General features: G+C 37.2%; 1 protein-coding gene across 2 annotated transcripts in view; it reads right to left on the reverse strand.

Annotated features, from left to right (window-relative positions):
- UNC5C (unc-5 netrin receptor C) overlaps positions 1 to 20,904 on the reverse strand; it is a 382,817-nt gene that overhangs the window by 125,257 nt on the left and 236,656 nt on the right. For both annotated transcript variants that reach the window (XM_023193335.1, XM_023193334.1), the window contains exon 3: positions 2,724 to 2,867. In XM_023193335.1, coding sequence (XP_023049103.1) covers positions 2,724 to 2,867 — 144 coding nt within the window. The remainder of the gene's footprint in view (positions 1 to 2,723; positions 2,868 to 20,904) is intronic.

Genomic DNA, 20,904 nt, shown 5'->3' on the forward strand with positions numbered 1-20,904 from the left:
GATTCATCATATGTTGTGTTTGCTCTGCAGGTCAATTTCTCCTGAAAGCTGAAAGGCATGGAAATCAAAGTAGTTTTAATCTAGTGTGACTACAATGTAGAAATCCTTACCTTCAGAGCTAGAAACATAGGTTGGTTATGTAAACCACAAAAGATGGTTGTTATTGGCTGAACTACATCCCACTCCCCCAAATTCTGATGCAGAAGCCCTAACCCTCAGTACCTCAGGATGTGACTGTATTGGGATATAAGGCTTTTAAAGAGGTGATTAAGTTATGATGAAGCTGTTAGGGTCGGCCCCACTCCAATCTGACTGGTGTCCTCATAAGAAGAAGAAATTTGGACACACACAGAGACACCAGGGATGCACACACACACACAGAGGAAAGACCACGTGAAGACACAGTGAGAAAGAGGCCACTGACAAGCCAAGAAGAGTGGCCTCCAGAGAAACCAAACCTGCTGACACCTTGAGATTGCACTTCCAGCCTGCAGAACTGTGAGAAAATAAATTTATATTGTTTAAGCCATCCAATCTGCGGTGTTTTCTTATGGGAACCCTAGAAAACTAATTCAATGATATATGCCATTGTAAGGAATTTTGACTATCTCACATGTCACTATAAAATTTGGAGCAGGAATAGAGGCAAGATGACAGGTGTATTCATCTGTTCTCAAGCTGCTAATAAAGACAGACCCCAGATTGGGTAATTTATAAACGAAAGAGGCTTAACGAACTCACAGTTCCACATGGCTGGGGAGGCCTCATAATCATGGTGGAAGCTGAAGGAAGAACAAGGAACATCTTACATGGTGGCAGGCAAGAGGGCATGTACAGGGGAACTCCCCTTTATAAAAGCATCAGATCTCCTGAGACTTATTCACCATAATGAGAACAGCATGGGGAAAACCCACCCCCATGATTCAATTACCTACCAACAGTTCACTCCCACAATACATGGGGATGATTACAATTCAAGGTGAGATTTAGATGAGGCACAGAGCCAAACCTTATCAAGAGGACACCTGAGATTTAGAAAGACTGTGTTTGTGGGAACATGGAGGAAGGACTGGAATAGAGAAAAGACTTGAGCCATGGAGACTAACTGGAAGATCTGCAATGGTCCAGATCTATATGAAGAAGAAAGGGAGGCAGAGACAAGTATAGAATTGGGCGAAGCTTTAGAACCAGGATTGATGGGACTTAGAGCTAAGTGATATTGGCATCCAACACAAAATAGAATTAGTAAAATGCAAAGGTGTAAAGGGTTCAGAAAAGAAAACATATGGATTTCAGTGCTTTCTCATAGATGAGAACATTTCTCAATATAAAACCTTGAGACAGGTTATACGGCATCCATGTTGCTTAAGACAGAGAGAATATTTACTGAGGAAAGGGCTCTGCAAAGCTGCAGCCTCCTTCTCCCTAGTGGTGATAACATGTATATTAGTGTATTAAATCATCTGAGAAGTTTTGCAATGAAGAAGCTTCTGTAACTTTGTCAAAAAATATATTTCTCACATTTATTTGATTATGGAAACCTTTTTTGCAAGGTAACTTTTAACCTCTTTCTGAAGGTGTATACTCTAGAAATTAACACAATTTGGAAAACAGTCCTATGTGTGGTCCAATGTACTAGAATGGTTCCAAAATAAATAGAGAAGCTTTATCTCGGTAATCTCTATTTTGAATAGGAAAACGACTCAACTTTGTCTTAAAGTGGTAGAATGAACTCATTCAAGGAATGATATATGCCATTGTAATGGCTGATTTTCCTACAGCCTGATTCCTACAAGATTTTTTAAAAAATCAAAATCTTTGGAAAGTAGCACAGTTCTTTCACAGCCCTAAAGAAAAACTACTCAGTGCCTTAAAACAAAAAATAAAATGAAGAAAATTGAACTTATGGACATAGAGAATAAAAGATAGTTACTAGAGGCTGGGAAGGGTAGTGTCAGGGTTTTGCGGGGAGGTGATGATGATTAATGAGTACAAAACAATAGAAGGAACGAATAAGGCCTACTATTTTTGATAGCACAACAGGGTGACTATGGTCAATAATAACTTAATTGTTCATTCAAAAATAACTAAAAGGGTATAATTGAATTGTTTGTAACACAAAGGATAATGCCAGAGGGGTGGAGACCTCACATACCTCATTCCCCATGATGTGGTTATTATGCATTGCATGCCTACATCAAAACATCTCATGCACCATGTGAATATATACACCTACTATGCACCCACAAAAATTAAAAACTAAAAAAGAAAATTAAAAATAAAATCTGGGAGCAGTTTTTTCCAGGTTTTTTTTTTTTTTTTTAGGCGGAGTCTTGCTCTGTCGCCCAGGCTGGAGTGTAGTGGTGCGATCTCCGCTCACTGCAAGCTCCGCCTCCTGGGCGGGGAGCTCCTCACGCCATTCTCCTGCCTCAGCCTCCCGAGTAGCTGGGACTACAGCACCCGCCACCACGCCCGGCTAATTTTTTTGTATTTTTAGTAGAGACGGGGTTTCACCCTGTTAGCCAGGATGGGCTCGATCTTCTGACCTCATGATCGGCCCGCCTTGGCCTCCTGAAGTGCTGGGATTACAGGCGTGAGCCACCGCACCCGGCCATTCCAGGCTTTTTGACCAGGTTTCTTTGGTGCTGGAGTAGTCATAGTGTAAACTTTCCTTTACGTGCATCAGCTTCTGAGACCCAAGGTGCTTATATACAATGACTCACATGCAATGCGCACATACGCCTTCCGGCTCTTTGTGGTACCCGCTGAGCTCCAGGCCACACACTGGCACCAGTAATCTTCAGGCCCAAAGAGTTCTTCCACTTGCTGGCGCGAAATCTCAATACTCACTTCCCGGACAATGAGACCTGACAAGAGAAAAAGAAAGATCGAAGTCAACACGAGACTCATACTAAAGAAATATAAACCATCACATCATATTTTTCCCCCAGTCGTCCCTTTTGATGCCATGAACAACCCAGATATTGTCTCTCATCTTTTTTGATTTTCTTCTCACTCCAGTAATTTTATTCAACAACTTTTTCATTCTCTTATTTGCTATTTCAAATCTTCTGGATTATTCTGAGGATGAAAGTAGAATGACTCTATCCTTCCACAAAATAATTCCTTTCCCAATATAGCTTGCTATTTTTTTACCTCTGTATTGAAATATAAACTTGAATTTCACATCGTCTAGGGTTTTTACATCAATTATATAGTTGTCGGTAAAATAACCATATATACACAGATTTACAACAGCTAAAAACAACAGTCATTGTGGTGATTATTTAATAACTAAATTACTTTAACAGTTGTGTTTCAGTTAAATGGCACATTGTTTTTCTTGAAAGAGATACTAGCCTTAGTTAACAAACTTCTGGTATCGTATCCAAAGAATATATAACTTTAAGGTTTTCGTGCCTAATATTTTGAAAGCCCAAAATATTTCTCTGTAATTGTAATGTACTAAAACCCTGTTAAAGTAAAGTAGCCTCCCGCTAAAATGCTCAAATACTTGGAATTTATTTCACAGCATTATGTAATCTTGAACAACAAAAAAATTGAACTAGGCATCTGGGATTATCATTTTAGAGGTATTTATCTTGAATTATCAAGGCTGTTTCAGACATTCATTCTTCAGTGTGCCTCTTTGCCCTGAGCAAGAGGGGTTATCTGAAACACATATGTGGGCAACTGCCAGTTCTCCCAGAGCTTGAACTTGCACACTTCCAGCATGGAGTGTCCATTGAGGGAACCAGCAGAACACCCCTAGGGAGGAGGAGAATCCGCTTTGGGTCAAGTATAGTTATAGTAAGAATGACTCAATGTATTGTTTTGCACTATTCATATGTCTATCTATTCATTTATTCTTTGAATAAATATTTATTAAGTATCAATTATGTAAAAGATACTGTATCAGCACTTGTGAAAGTAATCCGTAAGACAGTCCTTCCCCTCAATGAATTTATATTATCGTGAAGAGGTATCATATTAACAATGCATTATACAAGTTATTGTTTAGGTACAATTGCATTCAATGCTGCAAAGGAGAGGCATAGGGATGAGAGTGAGTAATCAGGGAACCCAATCTAGCGTGAAGGATCCAGTATGAGTTAGCTTGGTTCAATCATATGGTGAGCAGGAGGGACAGGACATACGGGAAAGAGCAGGAAAGGGAATTAGGAGTTTGAGAATTTAGGAGAAGACAACTGAGCACCACCCACAGAGAATAGTGGCATGAGATAAAGCTAGAGACAAGAAAGGGTCTAGTTTATATAGTCGTGTAGACCAGTGTTTTCCAAAGTGTGGCCCTCAGAGCAGCTTCATCAGTCCTGGGAACCTGCTGCAAATGCACATTCTCAGGCTCCTTGCCAAACTCACTGAACAGGAATCTCTGGGGGTGGGGGGCCAGCAATCTGTGTTTTGACAAGCCTGCCAAGTAATCCCAATGCATGCTGAGTTTGAGAATGACTCACATCTACAATGTTTAAAATTCTCAGTTTCCCCCAGGCACTGTGGCTCACACCTGTAATCCCAGCATTTTGGGAGGCCAAGGCAGGCGGATCACTTGAGGTCAAGAGTTCGAGACCAGTCTTGCTAAAGTGGTGAAACCCTGTCTCTACTAAAAATAGAAAAATTAGCTGGGCATGGTGGCACACGCCTGTAATCCCAGCTACTCGGGAATCTGAGGCAGGAGAATCGCTTGAACCCAGGAGATGCAGGCTGCAGTGAGCCGAGATCGCACTCCAGCCTGGGCAATGAGCGAGACTCTGTCTCAAAGATTTTCACCTTCTTTCTAAAAGCCATGGATATTACTACAGTGTTTTAAGCAAGTAGATGACATGATCAGATGAGAATTAAATATATACATAGATATCACACATAAAAGAGATATATAGATGTGTGTGTATGTGTTCATGTATATATCTCTGTGTATGTGTATTCTTTATAGTTTAATAAGTTCATAAAAGTTATAATTTCTCAAAATGTTTGATGACAGGTGACAGGAGAGGGTATATTTTCTGGAACTCCTTAAAAACCATATTTTAGAACTTTCCTTAACACCTGGAAAATATTCAAATGACTAAACACACTCAGGGAAATTAACAACTACCCAATGGGAGTAGGAGCTGTCCCACTGGGGGAACAAACAGTATTTCCTATCAAGAGCTGATGGGGCTTGTGTCATAGAAACTGCTAAGCTCACAGGCCCATTAATGACTATCTAAATGGAAATGAAGCCCAAGAACGTGGGTTTTATAATCCCAAGGCATGACAGGATCCTAAGGGGCAACTCTATTGTCAAAAGCTTATAAAGTATACTTAAAATTTTTTCAATGTTTTGAAAGTTAGTAAACCTTGTATGTTTATATATTAACCAGTTTAAAAAGAATTTCCAAGTAAGTGACATATTCCAATCCATCACGCTTCTGTGGAAAGAAGATTAGTATATTATTTTAACCAAAGTCTAACCAATATAACGATCCTCTCAGCGAAAACCCCAGGCCATTAACAAATAACACCATTTTGCCCCTCTTTCCTGGCCCCTGCTCAGGCCTCTCATTTTCCTATCTTATTGTATTTTTTCACATTATTCCAATTCTGGAAATCTATGGGGAGATGGAACACAACCTCCTTCCCCAGTCCCCGTATCTTTCTCTCTCTCTTTTTTCCCCCCTACTCTCTGATGTTTGATGTTTTTTTCCTGCTTTATTTATTTATACATTCCCTCTTCATGGGGAAATTCAGTTACTGGAAACAAACCTCTTCCTTTAAGATTACTGCAGCAACTTACAGTCATCAAAGGGCTGATAAATTTGCAATATGTGTTTCCTTAGAACAATAATAGCTCTTTATATGATGCAGAGCAGCAACAAATACGCTCAGGATATTAAAACCACATCCAAATATTTGGTGTCCCAAGGTGATAACTTCAGGTCTCATTCTCCCCCACTTTTACTTAAAGCAATTACAGGAAGCCTAATTAAATGCTGGAGGAATTCACTAGGTCCACTGTATCCTTTAGCTCAAATAGGCTCATGGATGGTTCTACTGACCACAAATCTGAAGTCTTTTAAAAAGCCACAGACCAACTCTCCTGCTACAGGAGTTATTCATAGTCTGAATGCTCTGAATTGTATGTCTCAGGCTCCCTGTGGGCACTGGAGTCGAGCACACACTGATTTTTGTATTCAGCTTCACAGATGTCCCATTCAGGAGGAGGTGAGTTGTGTACAGTTGTCCTATTACATAGCCCAGAGTTTACATTCCAACTTTTGGTCAACAACATAAGAGTAAGAAAGAACTGAAGCATGAAGTATCTAAATACTTATGGCTCAGAAGAATTCCATAGAATCAGCTGCATTATTCAGACTCTGAGCTACTTGGTTCCATGCCTTGTTTTCATAACCATAGCTGAGTTTATTACCTATGATAGTTTGTTCATCAGACCAGAGCCTAGTGGTTTGGGTAGAAGTAGATAATATCTTTTCTCTTTGAACCTATAATTTCAAATCTGCTTGAAGTCTGGAGATGGAAAAAAGCAAACTACCTTATATTTGAAATGCCATCAGCGTTACTTCGAAGGTGGTTTGCTTTGAAGAGCATTTGAGAACTTGAAATTGGTTTCAGGTTATTTAAGGGTGGGGAAATGCTTCGGTCTACAGGACTTACTCAAATACAAATGTGTAGTTTCCATCGCATCCGATAACATCAAAGATTTCCCATCACAGTGCTTGCTTTAATAGTGGCATCTCAAGGATGCATGCTGTTTGAAGTTTGCAGTGATTTGCTTTTATAATAGGATTCGTTGTGGTTTGGGAGCCAGAGTGCAGGAAATTAATTAGCATGTTATTCCAAGAGGTTGTACGATGAGTATGAGTGTGCACTTGTTAATAATACATTTCAAATGAATAAAGAAATCCAGATTCAAATGCGACCCTCTGATTGGATATTTGTGAGGGCATACATGAATATGGCCATAAGACTGGATAATGACATGACATTTATTTCTTATTTTTAGCATACGTTTAATTTCATAATAGTGGTAAGGCATCACAAATACTGTTTTTCTAGGATACTACTATAAAGTGAGCACAAATACATGCTTAATCTAATTAAATAATTACTTATAATAATATCTATATTTCCCCAAAATGTAATCTACAGTGCTATCAAACAAATTAAGTATTAAAGTCCATGAATATCAGATATTACGTTAAGTTGCAGAAATGTGAGGATGAGTCAAACATTACTCAGCCTTAAGCTCTTCACATTTTTTTATTTTTATTTTTATTTATTTAATTTTTTGAGACAGAATCTCACTCTGTCACCCAGTTTGGAGTGCGGTGGTGTGATCTTGGCTAACTGCAAGCTCTGCTTCCTGGGTTCATGCCATTCTCCTGTCTCAGCTTCCCGAGTAGCTGGGACTACAGGCATCTACCACCATGGCTAATTTTTTTCTATTTTTACTAGAGATGGGGTTTCACCATGTTAGCCAGGATAGTCTCGATCTCCTGACCTCGTGATCTGCCCACCTCAGCTTCCCAAAGTGCTGGGATGACAGGTGTGATCCACCACACCTGGCCTCTCCATACATTTTATAAACATATCTTGTTTATTAGGTGATACGGAAAAAAAATCACACATCGTCTTAAAACACATTTTCATGATCATGAATTTGCACCTTCTGATATTCCATGTATGTTTCTTTGAAAAGTATCCTAACCCAACTTTAGACTTAGGTATTATGTATGCCTGAGTTGTATTCCTCCCCATGACTTAATCTTTCTTATGGCAAAAGGAAGTTTTAAGATACCATGTTGTGCAGGCCTGGCAATTTGACTTTCTCCAGCAATCTCTCTAATTGGAGAAGAACTGCAGAGCTCACTCCACTAAATCTCATTATAGTATATTCACAGTTAGGAGACAGGTTGGTAGGAAATGTACAAAGTTGCAGGTTGGGATGTTCTGGAATACATTACAAAGTTTTATTGAATTACTGTGATCTTTTCATAATTTCTTCCAGTGCCTCATTCTATTATAAGCTTTTACTAGTATTATTTAAAATATGAAACATATCAGTTCTAGATGTCTTAGTATCAACTAAATCACGCAAACACCCTGTCATTATTTAAAAGGATGTCATACCATAAAAACTGATTATTGTTTTAGCACCTTATAACTCTTATTAAAGTAATTAAAGTATGATAACTTAAAAGGCAGAATTTCAGAATCAAGATACAATGTTGTGTTACATGAAGTCGTTCAACAATCTTTAACTATAGCAGGAAGGTATTGTTAGCACAAAATTTACCTACTCTTTGAAATGTTTTAATTGAATTTTTAAAATATTGTTTAATATATAAGCAAACTATATAATTTAACTAAAGTTATTTTGTGCAAGTGGGAATTGCAACTTACTGGTGTATTAGCTTTATTATGAGTATAATTTTGTTAAAGTTACATCTACTATCTTTGTGATTAAGATGAATATAAGAAATGCAACACTTACAGAGACTGAATCATGAAGGAATAGAAAACTTGAACAGACCAATTATCAGTAAGATGATTACATCAGAAATAAAAAGTCTCCCATCAAATAAAGGCCTAGGACCTGCACTTTTATTTAAGAAGAACTAACCTTAACCTTTCTCAAACTCTTCCAAAAAATTAAAGAAAAGAGACTACTTCCAAATTCATGTTACAAAGCCAGCATTATCCTTTTACCAAAAACTGCTGAGGACACAAGAAAAGAAAAGTACAGGCCAATAACCCTGATAAACAAAGATGCAAAAATCGTCAACAAAATACTAACCAAATGCAACAGCACAGTAAAAGGATCATGCACCCTTATCAAGTGGGATATATTCCTGGGATGCAAGGATGTTTCAACATATGCCAATCAATCAATGTAATACATCACATCAACAAAATGAAGGACAAAAATCATGCGATCATCTTAATAGCTGTAAAAAGAACATTTGACAAAATTCAACATCCTTTAATGAGAAAAACTCTCAACAAATTGGATAGAAAATGAATGTATCTCAACACAATAAAGCATGTATGACAAGCCCAGACCTAGCATTATGTTCAACAGTGAAAAGTTGAAAGTTTTTCCTCTAAGGTCAGGAACAAGACAAGGATGCCCACTCTTGCCATTTCTATTCAATGTAGTACTGTAAGCCTTCGACGGAGCAATTACATAAGAGGGAAAAAAAAATCTAAATCACAAAGGAAGAAGGAAATTGTCTCTGCTTGCAGATGATGTGCTGTTACATTTGGAGAATCCTATAGACTAAACAAAAACCATTAAAATTAATAAATGAATTTAGTACAGTGCAGAACACAAAATCAAAATATAAATATCAGTAATGATTCTATACACGAATGATAAACTTTCCCAAAAAGAAACAAAGAAAATAATCCCATGTATAACAGCTACAAAAATAATAAAATACACAGAAATAAATTTAACCAAAGAGGTGAAAGTGCTGTGCACTGAAAACAATAAAACATTAATGAAAGAAATTGATGAAGAAAAACATTAATGGAAGTCCGGACGCGGTGGCTCATGCCTGTAATCCCAGCACTTTGGGAGGCAGAGGCGAGCAGATCACTTGAGGTCAGGAGTACGAGACCAGCCTTGCCAAGATGGTGAAACTCTGTTTCTACTAAATATACAAAAATAAGCTAGGCATGGTGGCAGGTGTTTGTAATCCCAGCAACTCAGGAGGCCGAGGCAGAGGATTGCTTGAACCTGAGAGGTGGAGAGTTCAGTGAGTTGAGATCGCGCCACTGCACTCCAGCCTTGCCTTCAGAGCAAGACTCTGTCTCAAAAAAAAAAAAAAAAAAAAAAAAAAAAAAAAAGAAAGAAAACATTAATGGAAAGATATGCTCATGGATTAGAAAAACTAATATTGTTAAAATGCTCATATTAACCAAAGTGGTCTACAAATTTAATGCAATCCATATGAAAACTCCAATGATGATTTTCACAGAATTAGAAAAACAATCTTAAAATTCATATAGAATCACAAAAGACCCTGAATAGCTAATGCAATCTTGAGCAAAAAAGAACAAAGCTGGAGGCATCACACTTCTTGATCTCAAAATCTACTATAAAGTTACACTACCAAAATAGCATAATGCTAGCATGAAAACAGACACATAGACCAATGGAACAAAATAGGTAGCCCAGAAGTAAATCCACACATTTATGGTCAATTGATTTTTGACAAAGATGCCAAGAATACACAATGGGGAAAGGACAGTCTCTTCAATAAATAGTGTTGGGACAACTGAATATCCCTATGCAGAAGAATGAAATTATGCCCTTAACTCAGACCATATATAAAAACCAACTCAAAATAGATTAAAAATTTAAATGTAAACCCTGAAACTGTAAAACCACTAGAAAAAAAATAGAGGAAAAGCTCCTTGACATTAGTTTAGGCAATGATTTTTTTTAATATGGCCCCAAAAACACAGGCAACAAAAGCAAAAATAGACAAATAGGAATACAACAAACTAAAAAGCTTCTGCACAGCAAGGAACTAATCAATAAATTGAAGAGATAACTTATGGAATGAGAGAAAACATTTGTAAACCATACATCTGATAAAGGGTTAAGAGATAAAATATATAAGGAACTCAGTCAACTGAAGAGCAAGAAAAAGAACCCAATTAAAAACCTAGGCAATACCATTCAGGCCATAGGCATGGGCAAGGACTTCATGACTAAAACACCAAAAGCAAAGACAACAAAAGCCAAAATTGACAAATGGGATCTAATTAAACTAAAGAGCATCTGCACAGCAAAGGAAACTACCATCAGAGTGAACAGGGAACCTACAGAATGGGAGAAAATTTTTACAATCTACCCATCTGACAAAGGGCTAATATCCAGAGTCTACAAAGAACTTAAACAAATTTACTAGAAAAAATCAACCCCATCAAAAAGTGGGCAAAGGATATGAACAGACACTTCTCAAAAGAAGACATTTATGCAGCCAACAGACACATGAAAAAATGCTCATCATCACTGGCCATCAGAGAAATGCAAATCAAAACCACAATGAGATACCATCTCACACCAGTGAGAATGGTGACCATTAAAAAGTCAGGAAACAACAGGTGCTGGAGAGGATGTGGAGAAATAGGAACACTTTTACACTGTTGGTGGGATCATAAACTAGTTCAACCATTGTGGAAGACAGTGTGGCGATTCCTCAAGGATCTACAACTAGAAATACCATTTAACCCAGCCATCCCATTACTGGGCATATACCCAAAGGATTATAAATCATGCTGCCATAAAGACACATGCACACGTATGTTTATTGCGGCACTATTTACAACAGCAAAGACTTGGAACCAACCCAAATGTTCATCAATGATAGACTGGATTAAGAAAACATGGCACATATACACCATGGAATACTATGCAGCCATAAAGAAGGATGAGTTCCTGTTCTTTGTAGGGACATGTTTGAAGCTGGAAACCATCATTCTGAGCAAACTATTGCAAAGAGAGAAAACCAAACACTGCATGTTCTCACTTATAGGTGGGAACTGAACAATGAGAACACTTGGACACAGGGTGGGGAACATCACACACCAGGGCCTGTCATGGGATTGGGAGAAGGGGGAGGGATAGCATTAGGAGATATACCTAATATAAATGATGAGTTAACGGGTGCAGCACACCAACCTGGCACATGTATACATATGTAACAAATCTGCATGTTGTGCACATGTACCATAGAACTTAAAGTATCATAATAAAATAAAAACTGGGCAGAGGATCCCAAAAGACACGTTTCAAAAGAAGACAACATACAAATGGCCAAGGGTATATAAAAATATGTTCAACATCACTAATCCTCAGCGAAATACAAATTAAAACAATGAGATATCACCTTACACCTGGCAGAATGGCTACTATCAAAAAGACAAAGGATGCGGGGCAAAGGGAACACTTGCAATCTGTTGGTGGGAATGTAAATTAATACAGCCTTATGAAAAACTGTATGAAGTTTCCTTAAAACAAAACAAAACAAAACAGAAATAAAACTACCATGTGATCCAGCAGTTCCACTAATAGGTATATACCCAAAGTAAATGAATCAGTATTTCAAAGGGATATCTCCTCTCCTACATTCACTGCAGTACTATTCACAATAGCCAAGATATGGGATTAATGTAAGTGTCCATCAGTAGATGAGTGGTGATAGAAAATGCGGTATGTATACACAGGGGAAAACTATTCAACCTTAAAAACAAAGGAAATATTTTGATTTGCCACAACTTGGATGAAACTGGAGAACATTATGTTAAAGGAAATGAGCCAGGCACAGGAAGACAAATACTGCATGACCACACTTATATGTGGATTCTAAAAAAGTTGAAATCATAGAAGCAGAGCAAAAATGGTGGTTCACAGAGGGTGGGGGTCCCAAGATGGGGGACTGGGAAAATGTTGGTCAAAGGATATTAAATTTCACTTAGACAGGAAGAGTAAGTTCAAGAGGTGTGCAACATCATGACCACAGTTAATGGTAATGTGTTGTGTACTTGAAATATGCTAAAACAGTAGATTTTAAGTGTTCTCATTACAAAAAAAAAGTGAGAAGTTTATGAGAGTGATATATATGTTAATTAGCTTGATTTAACCATTCCATGATATATATATTTCAAAACATCATGTTGTTCACCATAAATATATACAATTGTGCTAATGAAAAATTTAGAAGGCTAAATTTATTCAAAGGTTAAAGAATTAATATGACTGAAACTGAGTGGTTCAAGGGATTTGCTTGGAAGCATTTCTAGGTCATTGACTCAATTCCTTTTTATGGCCATAGTTTTTAGTAAATTGGCTCTATGTGGCAGCCTGTGTCAAATGAGGATCTGTGTTTTGTTATATTTTTGTTTTGTCTAGAACTGAGAAGAATATTCACTGGATTGTGTATTTAGGTCGGGGGGGGGATTTCTAGTGCTTCTAGAAAGCTCTGTGACAAATATAGATCAATGCACAATTTTCTGCCTTAAAACTTGAAATTTTAGTTATAAGACAATATTACATAGAATTAAAAATGGTACTCTGGCAATCATAACACAGTTTTCCTCCTTCCTTTGTGCAAATGTCAGGTTTTGAGGTTTACGGGAGAACTAGGCCTTCTACTTTTGATTTGACTTTCCAACTAACATCAAACTTAGAGTCCATATCTGAGGGATAACTGGAAGGGTGGGTATGCCAAATATTTCTCTCTTCCATTTAAAGTTGCAACAAATTGCTAGAAATCAACCTTACAAGCACTAGCTGTGATTTAATTCTTATTTTTAACCTTGGTGATAAAAAATCTTTCGTGTGCAAAGAAGACTTTCTGATACTAAAAGGGCAGCTAAAATGCTTTCTGTAATTAACTTATGCCTTGTGTGTCAATATTCTTTGGAATATAAAGAAACAATTTTGTGAATACCTGACAGCAATTTGTTTAATTTGGAAGGGCACAAAGCATGTTCCACTGAATTAGCAAATGCAGCATCCTTCTAAATATTTGTCCTAAAACACCAAATATATTATACATATTTGAATGTATATTCCAACACTTTTCTTGAATAATATAATTGCTAATTATGACCTAAATCTGACTACATGCATGTATTTGCTTCCTTGTTTCATGCATTCATGAGTAGCTTTAATACAATTTTAATAAAAATTAACAAAATGATTCCTGCTAATAAAAGTGGGACATGGTAATGTGTTCTTGGAAATCTAGTTATCTGTACACTTGTGAATTATAGACCTCACTATTACTCTTGTCCAGTCATTCATTCAATAGATGTTTCTTGAGACTCTACTATGTGACAAGCACTTTTCTTTTCCATGTGCTGGGGATACAGTACTAAAGAAAGCAGGTCTCACCTTGGCACACTGGTTCACACCTATAATTCCAGAGCTTTGGGAGGACTAGGCGAGAGGATTGCTTAAGACCAAGAATCCAAGACCAGCCTGGGCAACATAAAGAGACCCTGTCTCTATAAATAAAAATAAGAAAATTAGCTAGGCGTGGTGGTGTATGCCTGTAGTACTAGCTGCTCAGGAGGCTGAGGCAGGAGTATTGCTTGAGCCTTGAGCCTAGGAATTTGAGCTTATGGTGAGCTATGATTGCATAACTGCACTCTAGCTTAGGTGACAGAGTGAAATCTAATCTAAAAGAAAGAAAGAAAGAAAGAAAGAAAGAAAGAAAGAAAGAAAGAAAGAAAGAAAGAAAGAAAGAAAGAAAGGAAGGAAGGAAGGAAGGAAGGAAGGAAGGAAGGAAGGAAGGAAGGAAGGAAGGAAGGAAGGAAGGAAGGAAGGAAAGAAGGAAAGAAGGAAAGAAGGAAAGAAGGAAAGAAGGAAAGAAGAGAAAGCGAGATAGGAGATAAGGTCTCTGTTGTCCTGTGGGCTACATTCCATTATGAAGATAATTCTTAAGCACATATTTCATGCATTATGATAGTTTCTTAGGTGGCCACATTGATGAAATGCCTATGAATCCTCCCCTCAGAAGATACAAAGACTAGAGATAAAATAGTTGTTCACTGAGCATAGGCACTGTCCTATGCATTCTGTATTCATCAGTACAGTAACTGGCACAAATATTTGTCCAGTTAATATATGTCAAATAAGTGAATGATTTGTACATATATAAAGCTACAACAGAAAATAAAGTGTTTAATCCCAGGTATAAAATAAATTTAATTGTAACTTAGAAGAGTAAAGGTAACTAGTATTTTTTGAACTGCTACTGTGCGTCTCAGTTAATCTACATAACAATCCTTGGGGATTCATACTGTCAAATCTATAATAAATAGGTAAAGAGCAGAGATCAGAATCTAAACAATTTTTCTTACAGCCAATAAGTGCCAAAATAAAGATTTATACCCACATTTGTCTGAATCCAATGTTCCTATTCCTTTCATGACACCAATATTCCTGAAACTATGTCTCAGAAAAGAATTCCATGGTCAAACAAGTTCGGGAATTTTTGTGTAATACATCCTCTTCTACAAAACTCAGAATGTCCATCCATATATTGAAGGCGTTGGTCAGAAGTTCTGCAGTAAAGAAGTCTGTTTAGTACAGATTAGCACCATTTTCCCTCAATTTGTTAAACCACAGAGCCCTACAGTCAACGTAGCCACAGAACCTCATTTCATCATGGCTTTCAATATGGTTTTGGTTACCATTCTCTACGTTGATCTATTGAATAAAAATAATCCAAAATTTAGAAAATTCTGAAAATCCCATGACAAAAGCTATAGTGAAATAGTTTCAGATGGAGAGATTGGGGGAACATGGCAAAGTGGAACATTTGAGATTGACACTGAAACAAGGATTCGGTTTAAAGATTTAGAGAAGGGAATCAAAGACACTTCAGGAAGAGAGAATAGCATGAAGCCAAAGAGCAGAGATGAAAACACATAGAGCACTCCAGGGGAGAGTAGTTTATATTCATTGAGTAAAGGAATAAGTGTTGAATTAGATAGAAGAGGTTCGTGAAGAGCTTTGAATGGCAGCTAGGGAAGTCGGCTCTTTGGAGCAGTGAGACTGTGAAAATTGTAAATTGGTAAAATGACAGTTTTTAAAATGACGTGCTTCAGGAAGATTGATTTGTCGCTATTAGTAAATAAGGATAAACTGACTTACTTTAAAGGAATTTTAGGCCAGGCGCGGTGGCTCAAGCCTGTAATCCCAGCACTTTGGGAGGCCGAGACGGGTGGATCACGAGATCAGGATGATTGAGACCATCCTGGCTAACACGGTGAAACCCCGTCTCTACTAAAAAAAAAAAAAAAAAAAAAAAAAAAAAAAAAAAAAAAATACAAAAAAAAAAAAAACAACAAAAAACTAGCCGGGCGAGGTGGCGGCGCCTGTAGTCCCAGCTACTCCGGAGGCTGAGGCAGGAGAATGGCGTAAATCCCGCAGATAGAGCTTGCAGTGAGCTGAGATCCAGCCACTGCACTCCAGCCCGGGCGACAGAGCAAGACTCTGTCTCAAAAAAAAAAAAAAAAAAAAAAAAAAAAAGGAATTTTAATAATTTTAATTTTAATTATTATTACAAAATGGTTTTCAGATCTTTGATCTTACCTCAAGTCATTAATCATAAGTGTTAAGAACAATAATCTTGGTGACCCTCTAAAAACACTGCCTGACACTGGAAATCAGATATATGTATCCAGAATAATAATTACTCATCCTCATGGACTTTCGTTTTGCATTTACTCCAAATGATTTGAAAACAAGCATTAACAGCAGTCACCTCTGAGTGACTACCACTTAAAACAGTTCACACACAGTATGTTCTATTGAGGATTGCTATTTGTTTATCTGAAAAGCAGTATGTTTCATAGTCTTAATGAAACTTTAAAAAGAATACTATAAAGATTCATATGTTTAAAAATTCAACTCACCCAGGACAATTATTACTGCAACTAGGTGACTGAAAACATATTCATCTAACACACAACTACCTAGTGATTTATTGAGATAAGAAAGTAGAATTCTGCTCTGTGTTTATTTTCTGACTTTTGGCAAATCTTAAATTCATCAAACCTTGGTCTCCCATCTTGTGAAATGAGACTAAAAATGTGTTTGTCTTGCTGGGTTGTGAGAAAAGGAATGAAATAACAGTTACAAAAGTACTTGAAATCCATAAAATGTCTTTAAAATGTACTGCATCAAAATTATCTTGAGAATAAAGCTGTATTCTATTCCCAAAATTAAATTATCATTTGAGGTACTATAATGACTTAGCAGAGGAGAAGAGCACCACTAATTGAAAGTTATATTAGGCACATACCTAGATGAGAAAGACATGACTGGTTTGGGGAATTTTCAGTGGAGTCGGGCAAGTCAAGTCTGAGTGAAGATTTCAGTTGTTCAGGGCAATGCAGATGAGGCTAGGTTCTTTAGAGATGGATTTAGAACACTAGAAATGAGTTCAGGGAGTTGCCTTTAAGTTTCTTGTCCTTCAGCCAACCCACCTGGAATTTTACTAATCCTCCAGAACCCCACCATCCTGAAGTGTAGATATAATGGAGCTACCTTGACATGAAGAATCAAAGTGTAGATCTACTTATTTTGCCAACCACAATGCTTGCACAGCTCCTCTATCAGGCATTCCCTATATCCCTATTCAATAACACAGGTGAGGCAGGGACATTAAACAATTGAACAGACATTACTAAGTAGGTTAGTTTTAACTAATTTTGGACAGAATAAGCTAACATCCATATTTTAAAAAAGATATAAAATTGATGACTATAATCATGTCTTCTGGAGTCTTCCTTCACTTTCCAACTAGAATGTGAGCCCCCTCAAGGAGTTCTCTAGCTGCTATTCAAGGCTCTCCACACATCAGATGTCACTTTTCTCTGGTTTTAGTTTTATTATCTCTTGCAAAAACATCAAAACATGATTGACTGTAAAGAAAATGATAATGGTGCTTAAACACTATGGCCTAGTATTTCACATCAATTTGTTCAACATTTATACTGGAAAATACATTTTGAAAAATATTGCAAACATGAAATTTTGAAAATAACATTTCATTACATAATAAATTCCTCTGCATTTTGAGGCAGTTGGGCATAATATTAAAATCAAACATTCAGATATTTGAAAACCCTCAGAATTAATGGAAAGCCATCTTTGTGTATCTAACAAAATGTCAAATTAAAAATAAATTTTAATTGGAGCTAAGCATTGGATCATGGTAAAAAGCAACAAAGTTTCAGGGACTTTGTAAGTATTTTTTTCATTCATTTATTCAATTGATATTTACTGAAAACCTACTGTGTGCCAAGCATATTATATTCCATATCATTTAAGTCTGTGGTATGGTAAGCTGCTGTAATATTTAGACACTCCCTACTCCCAAGATGGAATGGCGGAAACATGTGACAATAAATGGTACATTCATTGTCATAACAATCTTAGGAAGGTGACCTTGTTCAGGGCAGCTCTTCTTGCCTTAGGCAGGAGTGAACCCAGATTCTGAGTATGTTTGGAACCTGTAATGTCTTCGTGTTTATTCTACACTAGCATTACAAAGAAAAAAAAGAAAAATGATTGTTTCCCACTATGAGCTCCAATTCCCTGAGACATTTATGTAACTGTATAATATTGACAATTGAACAAACAGCTTCAATCATATGTCTATTCATATCTCCAGGCAAAGTTTTGTTCTTCTTCCTTTCTTTTACAAATGTATTGCTTCAAAGGACACATACTTTAGTGGATAAACAATTTCCACTAGAAGAAGATGAAAGGTAGCTATTTAATATATGCACTTAGAGCCATGAGGTATGAATCACAGTAAATAATATTTTGCAATGATACTAACACTAATAAAGATGATGACATTCTCATGATTAGCTATGTTTTCAGTAAAGGAAAATTAATGGATAGGAATATTTAGCTTGAAGGATACATACAACATGCTGACAAACAAAACTGAGTTTCAGCATAAAAATGGATATATCACATAGAGAGTATATATGTGCACCTAACATCTCTGTGTGCATTTGTATGCATATTATTCATCTAGTATTTTCTTTTTACTTCCAAGTTGGAATGCATTTACTTCGTATCTTATTATAAGCCCATTTGGTAACACTTCTGTCAGATTTCACTTGCAAATTCACTGTTGAATAAATCAGTGGTTAATAAATGTCCTTGGAAATGTGTTTAGAGATAAATAATGAACTGCTGTATCTGATCATTAAGTGTACATCAAGTACACATTTTTACTCTCAGAATCCTAAAAGGAAGATAGCATGACCTACTCTATATCTACATGGAAAAAAAGGAAATAATTATAGAGAAAACATATAAAAGGAGCCTGGTTTATTATTCTTAAATGGTTACATGATAGATCAAAATAAATGTTATTACAACTGATCAAAAAATCCTACTGCAAAGGAAATAATAAATAAAGATGGAGAGTCAACCTTTTCATCATAAGTGCTTTTTGTTACAAAGCCAGGGACTTGGAGTGTGGGCCCAGCCCCACAGCATGCAAAACCATGGGGCTCCCAGGATTCCAAGCCTAGCTTCCCCATCCTCTCACAGGCACTTCGGAGCTGACCACAGGCACACTTTTTATTTGTGGCAAGATGGTCTGACGAACAGCCTGGAAGGACAGCAGAGGTGAAAATACAGATCAAGTGCAGATAAAAATATGTTCACCTTGAAAAATACAAACAAGACTTTTAGGTAATAATGTACAGGGATGCACCTATTGAAAAATGAGAAGAAGAGAACCACTGCTTTCTCATTAATAGTTTTCACAATCCCTTTTAGTTTGTATTCCAACTTCTGTCCATAATCCAATATCTGCACACTCCTTACATCTATACTTAAATAATATAGATTTTTGTCCCCTGTACATATCTTATAAATGTCAATCCATCCACCTCAAAGTTTCTTGGTATTCAACAAGTTTTTTAAAAAGTCTACCACGTAGGAGATCCTTTAGCAATACTTCAGGTATCACCCCTATTAAAAGTGAAGAGGGATCTGAGGTCCTAAGAAGAAAATTAACGACAGAGAATGGCTGTAATTTCAAATGTTCCTAATGGAAATCTCACTGCTTAGGAAAACAAACAAACAAACAAACAAACAAAAAACACATATGCTAAAATAAAAGGAAAAAAAAGCAAAAATAAAAGGGAATGGGGCCACATAAAACCTCACCAAAGGTTCATGTTTTACATAAAGCAGCAGTTGGGACTTCACAAAGGAAATCTCTGCACTTTTTATTTCTGGTTCAGAGGATTTACATGCTCTTTCTAATGATCTGGGCCTTCAGCACTGGGTAATGTCTCCCAGTCCCCAGCTTAGCGCTCATGCAAAATTGAAGCACTTTGGAGGCAGTTTAGTAGCTGCAGATGAATCTCAATGTGCAGGAAAAGGCATAATGGCTGTTTAGCACTTGCTAGGAGAAGCTGAGGAAATCAGGGGGAAAAATCTATTGAACTCAAGCCATCTGGGAAGCCAACTGAGAGCGGCTGCATTAACAACGTGTTTACATTCCCATTGTGTTGCTAGGCCAAGCAAAAATAAGTGTGTGCGTGTGTGTGCACGTGTATATGTGCGTGTGCAAAGGAAATTATAAAGTGAAGCTCTTTTGATTGTATTGGCTATTTTGGTTTGGCTTTGGCAACAATGTGGAAAAAGAACTTGTATGAGAAGCATGGCTAAGAGAATGAGATGGGAGGGCTGTCACAGTGCAGGGGCTGGCAAGGATGCTGTGAGCGGGAGGAAAATGAGCGCTATGCGGAGCCTGGCTGTGCAGTTCTCGTCCTGTCTCTGGCCCTGAGTATTAGGCAGCAGACTGGGGGAGGCCTCAGAAAGCTGATAAAGAACACTAGGGAACGCTTTCATTGCCTGTTCCATTTATAGTTACTTTAGAAATACCGACCAAATGAGGGAAAACAGCCAGGTAAGTGCCTTTACGTTCAACTCCCACCACTCCTACTCGGTGTCTCCACCATCACTTCCCTCCTGCACTGTCATATTAAGTGATTTTTTTCTTGACAAATGTTTGGTGGCTGTAGTGTGCTGAATGCTGAATGGTGTCCCACAAAAGATATGTCTATGTCTGAATCCCTGGGACCTGTGAATCTTACTTTGTTTGACAAAAAGGTCTTTGCAGAAGTCATTAGTTAAAGATCTTGAGATAAGGAGACAGCCTGGGAGGACAGTAGAGGGAAAAATACAGATCAGTGCAGATAAAAATACGTTCACCTTGAAAAATATAAACAAGACTTTTAGGTAATCCAGGATAATATCCTAGATTATCCATGTGAGCCCAGAATCCAATGACAAGAGTCCTTGGAACAGACACACAG

This window comes from Piliocolobus tephrosceles, chromosome 3 (genome assembly GCF_002776525.5).
Source record: "Piliocolobus tephrosceles isolate RC106 chromosome 3, ASM277652v3, whole genome shotgun sequence".
Classification (NCBI taxonomy): domain Eukaryota; kingdom Metazoa; phylum Chordata; class Mammalia; order Primates; family Cercopithecidae; genus Piliocolobus; species Piliocolobus tephrosceles.